Raw genomic sequence first — 9,249 nt, 5'->3', positions numbered from 1 at the left:
GAGCTGCGCACATTTCCACGTTCAGCTGAGTTTTGATACATCTGGAGTTTTGTGTGAAAAATGACGTACGCAAGGTTTTTGTGCGTATGCGCCGTTGATACATGAGGCCCCTGGTGAATTAATTATCTGTTGTGCGCAAAGTTCACTTGGTCTTTAGTAAATAAAGCAAAGCCATTTTCTTTATTTTATCTTTATTTCACCCGTCATTAAAGACAGACCGGGRAAAAAAAACAAGACGCTCCTCCCTCTTCAGACATGCGTCTAGTCTGCTGCTGTGTTCACATCGAATGCATTTCAGTGCATCTAACTTGAGGCGTTGGGCACCTTTTTGCTGCTCAAAACACGTTTAGTGGGAGCCCGGCTTTAACCCGTGCTCTGCTTCGACACTGTTGGAATAATAAGTACCACTTAAACCAAAGTTACTTTATTTCCAAATCTCACAACCTGCTTTAGCAGGAGGAAATCCTGCAGCATGCGCTCCTGGTGTGCCACTGTTTCAGCTGCGCCTCACAGACGTGTTACTCCTGTCCTCCTTCACTGCACTGTCAGCTCCTGGAGACATGTTYGGTGTCTAGATCTGAGATGATGATCAGATGGGAATATTTTATTTATTTTAGATTTAGTAAGACACCTCGGTGATGTAGACCTACTCCATGTTTAAAGCTGAAAATRTCTCTGTGTGAGTGTGATGCCACAGAGCTTGCTGTCTTGTGAAGCCTCGTTGATTTTTTTCTCCACCTCACCTGGCTTATTAGGTCAGCGGTGTTAATTGCAATCTGTCGAAATGATGGACAGCCTTCTGATTCTTCCATCACYGTGTAAAAGGACCGGTCAAAAATGGAAAATATTCCGTCAACGCAACCTTTGAGGCTAACCTCCATTGTAGGACTCCTTTGCCTGTAAAATACGAAAATTAAAACATATCCACCTCAGATTTTGATKAAACTTTCAGGGGAATTCTATCACTTCCACAGACAGAAATATGAGCTAAATCGCACTGATGGTTTARTAGTTGGTTTTTTACGATTAAATATATTCCCCTCTCTCATCGTCACATAAATCAAACTAAAAACATGAGTTTCAGTAGGCTAATTGTTTAACACACCTCAGAGATCAGCAGATTAAAGTTTGAAACATGTCTGAGCAGACCCAGAAAACTCTGTTAGCAACTGTTAGCAATGTCTGGGGCGAGCCCCGGCTACAGCCTGAATCAGCATGCCGCAGATCGAGTGTTTTCCACGGGCAAAGGACAGCGAGCAGGGCCGACCGCTGGGGCTCCGAGTCCCAGGGGAGGAGATAAACGCACTGTGCCTTAATGCATATTATCAGCCATACAAATGATAAGTACCTTACTAGGAGGTAGAGAGGAGGGACAGTCTGCATGGGACTGAAAACAACTAACAACATCCATTTGAGTAAACTTTCTCAGGATCCCGACTTTATTTCTCAGGATCCCAACTTTCTTTCTCGGGATCCTGAGAAAGTACCATAAGTCAGGATCCGTTTTTATTTCATTTTTTTCTCCCAAGTCCCCTCGCGGGCACCGTAGGATTTATTATTTTAGAAGGGGAAAAAGTTTGGGGGACTCTATTCCTTCAGCCGTAACACAACCTGCACCCCTGCAGCGCTGAGCAGTGCTGCCTGTCGGCAGCTCTGCCGGGGTGCACTGCGGAGGGGTCGCTGGGGGGAAAGTCTGCAGCTGCACAGACCGGAGGAAGAACAAAAAACGCTTATACCGTAGGAATGGTATGACAGAAAATTTTAGTGGTTTTCATTTTTCAAACTGTGACTTTTTCATATCACGGTATACTGTACCTTGAAACCGGTATCTGGCCCATGCCTAAGTACAACCAAAATCCTGTGTGAATTAATTAACTATAAAAACAAACAAAAATGAGCAATGTGATTAATGACAACAGTTCTAGCTATAATGTTGGTAAAAAAAATAAATAAAAGTAGCTACTGCCTAAAATACTAACATACTGTACATCAGCTTTCTTTCACAAATCCTAACAGTAATTTTGGACTTGCATTGGTAATAATCTAAGCTGAGAAAATGGCTACACTTTTACTATCTGACAGCACTCTTAATAAGACAGGCAGACAATCTCAGTAGAAGCCTTAAATCATTAATGGCAGAATAAATGGTAATGGTTGTCACACTCAATTTTTATTTTTCTACAGTGTTAGATGTAGGAGGTATGCCTATTTAGAAAGATTCTTCACTTTGAAAGCTTGCTATTTGTTGATATATCAAGACGCATACACACCACACTGTTTATTCTGCTGTGGCACCACTTTTACAGCCCATACTCCTGTTTAAACTCAGGACTCTGCCTCTGCTTGCTGATTTATTGTGGAGTAAATTGATCCACGTGGGATGTAGTTTTATTAGACAACACATTTGTGGATTGTTTAGACAGCCAATATTGTGCTTTTTCATGTTTTTTAATTTCCTGTACATCCATAAAACTCTTGGTAATGCCTGAAAGGCTGTTCTGTGTAACACCCTGATTCAGTTTTGTATTTTTCTTTGTCTCAATGACAAATTAAGATATGTGCCAAATGATATCACATCATACTCTCTTTACATTTCTGATATTTTATGGTACACAGCATGATCTCCAGCAACACCAGGGTGTCACAGATTTTTTAGTCATGTAGATAAAGTCAGTAACCTGAAAATAGCAGCTTTAAAGCATCAAATGTAACTCATATTCACCATCATAACAAAGGTCATGTAGTGACCCAACAATGTTCTTGCATAACTCTCATTTACACTATACAAACTCTCTGTCTGCGCTGCAACATATGTACTTGTAGTGCTTTTTAGAGATGTGATTGTTGCTTGTCTTTATCTGTTTGTATTCCTTTGTGTTCTTGGCATAGGTACCATGTCAAAATGACATTAACAAATTACATGATGCCTACATGAAATCATTCCGCCTGTGCTGCCAAGTGACCTAGAGTAAAGAAACCTCAGACCAAATAGACAGCCATAATAGTGGATGTTGTGAAGTTGACTGTATTACCAGAGATATTTGGTGAGGTGTTTTTTTCCGTATCAGCCAACTTTGAGTCAAAGAAGTTCACTAATGAGTACATCAAGTTATTTGAAGGAAATCATGGAGAAACGGAAGTTAAAGCCCAGCTCTTCCTCATTCACAGGAAGAATAAAACTATACAATAAAAAGGTGCTCTCATATAACTTACAATAAATACTTCACTGCAGTACATGTTTCCATGAAGTCCATCCATCCATCCATTATACCCTTCTTCTTATTTTCAGGGTTGCGTGGGTCACTGGTGCCCATATCCAGCAGTTACAGTGTGAGGGGCGGGGTACACCCTGGACAGGTCACAAGTCCATCACAGGATGGACTCTCTATGTGTGTCACAGGGACACACATAGAGACAAACAAGACAGACAACCATTCACTCTCTCACTCAACACCTAGGGACAATTTAGAGTTATCAATTAACCTAACAGTCTACCCGGAGAGAACCCACGCATGCACGGAGAGAACATGCAAACTTTACCCAGAAAGGTCCCTGGGCCGGGATTTGATCCGGCGACCTTCTAGCTGAGAGGCATCAGCTCTACCAACTGAGCCACTGTGCTGCCCTTCCATGAAGTCATTGAGCAAAGCCATGATTAAAACTTACAGTGAAATTTAGTTTGGAATAAGAATATATACTGTATTTCACAATCAATTAAATGTGTTGTGTAAAATCAGTTCATTGTTAACCAGTCATATTAATCAAAGACTAAACATATGTGACCCAAAGTTGCAACATACTGTAGTTATACACACAAAACCAGCTGCAGTATTAAAGTATTAACCTTTCATTTAATTGAGTTAACATTAATTTAACATATGTAAAATCATGGTACATGGTAGATCTACTTGTGCTCATCTTCATATGTGGTATTTCCTGTCTACCACTGTTGTGACCGATGTTTAACTATTTCTTTTAGAAGATGTTTTACATAGTCTGCTGAAAGTGCTGAGGAGAAGGCCAGACATTTCCTGCAGCTAGRGGGCATATTACTTGCTGTTCAATATCAGTTGTGGATTGGTGCTGACAAGTCTACTGGCTTGGTTGATAGATGGTATCATGTCAATTAGTCAATGCCCAGTCCCAATACTTCCACTAGGCCCCTCTATGAAGTATGTACTCAAATGAAGTGCACATAAGGGTTCAAGTATGCAAATATTGGAGCATTGGAACAGTACGGGTTAAGTTATCAACTTGCGCCTCTGCATCTTAAATGTGACATCTAAAATTGCAGAACTRGTTGCTGTTTTGGCATTTGTACCGCTAAAAATGATAGTACAACTACAACAAGCAATCGTTTTTATGAGAAGCAAGTGCATGAACAGAAGGAGGCTTATACACCAGACCCTCGCTTGCTGGGTGCACTTCCGCCACCACCAAACTGGAAGGTGTTAGGTGGACATTGCCATATTTCTGCCTTTTAATTCAAAATGTCACATACAGCAATGAATTATGGGTAATATACTTCACCAAAGTCCACCTGGATTCGGGCTTAGCCAAAGTGTGGATCAAARGCACAAAGAAGGTGGAGTGAAAGCCCACTCTAGAGAATTAGGGCACACTATGCACTCAAATCCTTCAGCCGGAACATGCATGTGAAGGTCACAAGGGTGGAAGTACAAGTATTGGGACTGGGTCTAAGAGTACATGTATTTTTGTAAGGGTACCAATGTCTGCATTATGTTTTTAGAGAACCAGTTTGGTCACATGATGTGTATCAATATAAGACCAATATTTTCTACTTCCCACAATCATGGAGCTGGAAGAAACTGATGTGCAAGTTGTGCTAAGTTTGATTTGGACTTTACCTGAAAACAAGGAGAACAGATGACAAAGAGCCAGACTGAGCTATGCCAGAGTACAGAGAGCACAAGCAAGAAGACAGTAGGTGAGATGTTGGGAGGCTGACATAAGCCTGACAGACAGACATCATCACAGAATTATGTAAGAACTGAGACAGGATGCTGTTGAATGTCATATTCGCTGCAGAAACATCACACACCAGATAGTTACACCACAGCAATGTAGCATAACCAAGCTTACAGCATAGTAAGGTGAAACCTGTCTTCCTCCAATATCGCTGTACACGATGTTCTTGTTTATTATTCCTGCCAAACATGATCATCACTGAGTAATAATTCAAAACTGTCAAGTCAAGAATTTGGTCAAGGATTAATTTTTTATTTTTTCTGAAGTTAAGTTTACAGAGTCACTCAGTGAGTCGTTACAAGCCTGTAATCTGGTTTTATCTACCTGTCTGACTGTTCAGTGTCGAGATGTGAGGACCAGAGAAGTGGGCATTCAGGAGATCCACCACAAAGTCAGGCCTTACCAGGTAACCTGTGCACAGATGTTTGTTAAATCACTGATTATGAAAGTAAATCGAGGTGTTGTATTTTTTTTATTATACTAATAACTGACTGCTATGTGTCGGCAGGTGGAGCTGGTGAGGAGGGACTATGTGGCCAACGGTGGCTGGGAGACCTTCCTGTCCTACGAGGACCCGGAGCAGGACATCCTCATTGGCCTGCTGAGACTGCGGCGCTGCTCTCCTCAGTCCTTTAGACCGGAGCTGAAAGGAGGCGTGTCAGTCGTCCGCGAGCTGCACGTGTACGGCAGTGTGGTCCCCGTGAGCAGCCGAGACCCCAGCAAGTTTCAACATCAGGTGGGTTTCATGTCCCCTCAGGTCAGAGCTCACAGCTGCCGTTGGAGCGATACATGAATCTGCTCTGTTTGTTCAGGGCTTTGGGATGATGCTGATGGAGGAGGCTGAGAGGATTGCCAGAGAAGAACATGGTTCTGGGAAACTGGCTGTCATCTCAGGTAAAAAATATTTGTTGTTATTTGTTTCTTTATAACTTTTAATCTTATTTGTTTAAATAGACTGCGTGGAAACATTGTTTTTACTTCTTTCCCGGTTAGTTCACAGCAACAAAAGAAAAAGTATCTCATTACATTTAAGCTAATCTGATTTTTTTATTTTTATGACCACAACTGTTTACAGGAGATGGCATTCATCTGACCTTTGTGAACTGAGCTCTTTAGAAAAGAGATTACACAGCAAATTTTGAAATTCACAAAAAAAATCACATAATTTGTTACATTTTTGATGAGTAAAGAAAAGTTTTGACTTTATGTAGAACTAAAATTGATCCTGTTCTATAAAATTGTGTAAGATAAGTTTGTCTCTCAGACCAGACACTATTCTTGTAATTTCTCCCTTTAAACCTGTACTGTGATGTTTATTCCTCCATGATGAACAGCAGTTTGCTGTGTGCTACATGCATTTAGCTCAGCATTGTAGCACATATTTTGTATTATTGTGAGAAAACTCAAGGCACAGCTTACTAAAGACTGAGTTTTGAGCATTCAGCCTGGACGAGTCAGGCCCTCTGAGCAGGATCTCTGGACCCTGCTAAAAATGTTACTGTTTATATTTCCTTTATTTTCTCCACACTGTGTGGGTTTAAAACCATAAATTGCTTGTACACATTACAGCATGTGAGCTTGATTTTATAAAATCTTAATATACAGGTGCTGGTCATAAAATTAGAATATCATGAAAAAGTAGATTTATTTCAGTAATTCCATTTAAAAAGTGAAACTTGTATATTATATTCATACATTACATACAAACTCATATATTTCAAATGTTTATTTCGTTTAATTTTGATGATTACAAATGACAACAAATGAAAATCTCAAATTCAKCATATCAGAAAATTAGAATCTTGTGAAAAGGTTCAAAATGGATGGCACCTGGTACCACACTCTAATCAGCTAATTAACTCAAACCACCTGCAAAGGCCTTTAAATGGTCTTTCAGTCTAGTTCTATAGGCTACACAATCATGGGGAAGACTGCTGACTTGACAGTTGTCCAAAAGACGACCATCGACACCTTGCACAAGGAGGGCAAGACACAAAAGGTCATCGCTAAAGAGGCTGGCTGTTCACAGAGCTCTGTGTCCAAGCACATTAATAGAGAGGCGAAGGGAAGGAAAAGATGTGGTCGAAAAAAATGTACAAGCAAGAGAGATAACCGCACCCTGGAGAGGATTGTGAAACAAAACCCATTCAAAAATGTGGGGGAGATTCACAAAGAGTGGACTGCAGCTGGAGTGAGTGCTTCAAGAACCACCACACACAGACGTATGAAAGACATGGGTTTCTGCTGTCGCATTCCTTGTGTCAAGCCACTCTTGAACCACAGACAGCGTCAGAAGCGTCTTGCCTGGGCTACAGAGAAACAGGACTGGACTGCTGGTGAGTGGTCCAAAGTCATGTTCTCTGATGAAAGTAAATTTTGCATTTCCTTTGGAAATCAAGGTCCCAGAGTCWGGAGGAAAAGAAGAGAGGCACTTCATCCACGTTGCTTGAAGTCCAGTGTAAAGTTTCCACAGTCAGTGATGGTTTGGGGTGCCATGTCATCTGCTGGTGTTGGTCCATTGTGTTTTCTGAGGTCCAGGGTCAACGCAGCCACATACCAGGAAGTTTTAGAGCACTTCATGCTTCCTGCTGCTGACCAACTTTTTGGAGATGCAGATTTCATTTTCCAACAGGACTTGGCACCTGCRCACAGTGCCAAAGCTACCAGTACCTGGTTGAAGGACCATGGTATCCCTGTTCTTAAWTGGCCAGCAAACTCTCCTGACCTTAACCCCATAGAAAATCTATGGGGTATTGTGAAGAAGAAGATGCAATACACCAGACCCAACAATTCAGAAGAGCTAAAAGCCACTATTAGAGCAACCTGGGCTATCATAACACCTGAGCAGTGCCACAGACTGATCGACTCCATGCCACGCCGCATTGCTGCAGTAATACAGGCCAAAGGAGCCCCAACTAAATACTGAGTGCTGTACATGCTCATACTTTTCATGTTCATACTTTTCAGWTGGCCAACATTTCTATAAATCCTTTGTTTTTATTGGTCTTCAGTAATATTCTAATTTTCTGATATGCTGAATTTGAGATTTTCATTTGTTGTCATTTGTAATCATCAAAATTAAACGAAATAAACATTTGAAATATATGAGTTTGTATGTAATGTATGAATATAATATACAAGTTTCACTTTTTAAATGGAATTACTGAAATAAATCTACTTTTTCATGATATTCTAATTTTATGACCAGCACCTGTAAGCCTGGTTCCCACTATGTGATGTTCAATTAAATCCATGCTGAACTGTCTGGTTTCTTACAGCAGCAGAATGTTTTCACAAAGATCTGACAGAGATATAGTCTAACAACAGATGGAAAGCAGTCGCTGGTGTTAAAGATTTTTTTAGATTACTGCATTCATGTATGAATAATGCAGTTTGAGTGTAATGCTTAAATCCTACCCTTAATTTCATACAGACTTCAGGATTTTTCACCTTTTGTGGCATACCCACTGGTGGGAACATATGTTTTCGGGGGGACACATTTGGGGTGACTGCTGAGAAGCAGCACGTGCTTCTGCATGTCCTTGAAACCTATCCAGTCCCARAAGCTGGTTGTGAAATTAGCTAGATGGACAGCTTCAAGGAGCAACTTTCCTGGTACTATTGAGCATCTGAACATGTAACTGACATCTTTGACTTCTTTCTATCGCAGCGGTTAACAAGAAAAAAAGAGTTGTTCCCTCTTGACTTCTGTGTGAAAAAAAACAACTATTGTTGTTTATATGCTTACCTGCGTGTGGCATATCCTACAGTGGGAGGGTGGATGTAGAATAATTTAGAAGCAATATTTCGGTTGTATACAAAAAAATATTGAAATGTTCTGTTGTAGTACTTTATCCATCATTCAGTTAAAATTTATTCCTGTATATAATATGATCCCCCAACTTTATGGATGATTTTTAGGCTTCAGTCTTTACAGGCACAAATAGTAAGTAAAGTAAAGTTTTATTTTTCACAGTAATAAATTCACAAGGTGCTGTACATTCAGGGAATGGGGGAGGGGGCAGTTAAGAAACACCCATTCAAGAAGACATACAAGACAAACATGGGGGAACAGGTGAAACCGGTCATGCAACAAACACTGTTGCGCTACCTTTAACAACAGCTTGAAATACACAAAAGGAAAATTACAACCTGCGAGAGGGCAAGACAGCCTTTGGGGGGGGAGGGGGGGTGTAGGTCAGATAATACATAAAGGGGAGTTAAAATGGGGCGGGTTCAGAGGAGTAGGTGACGTTGGGG

At 40.7% G+C, this 9,249-nt stretch overlaps 1 protein-coding gene across 1 annotated transcript in view; it reads left to right on the top strand.

Annotated features, from left to right (window-relative positions):
• elp3 (elongator acetyltransferase complex subunit 3) overlaps window positions 1-9,249 on the top strand; it is a 69,277-nt gene that overhangs the window by 55,442 nt on the left and 4,586 nt on the right. The window contains exons 12-14 of the mRNA XM_014026800.1: window positions 5,330-5,395; window positions 5,498-5,725; window positions 5,802-5,883. Coding sequence (XP_013882254.1) covers window positions 5,330-5,395; window positions 5,498-5,725; window positions 5,802-5,883 — 376 coding nt within the window. The remainder of the gene's footprint in view (window positions 1-5,329; window positions 5,396-5,497; window positions 5,726-5,801; window positions 5,884-9,249) is intronic.

Source organism: Austrofundulus limnaeus, unplaced genomic scaffold, assembly GCF_001266775.1.
Source record: "Austrofundulus limnaeus strain Quisiro unplaced genomic scaffold, Austrofundulus_limnaeus-1.0 Scaffold590, whole genome shotgun sequence".
In the NCBI taxonomy this organism is placed as follows: Eukaryota; Metazoa; Chordata; class Actinopteri; order Cyprinodontiformes; family Rivulidae; genus Austrofundulus; species Austrofundulus limnaeus.
Note: the sequence above shows the minus strand (reverse complement) of the source record. Positions and strands in the feature narration are given on the sequence as shown.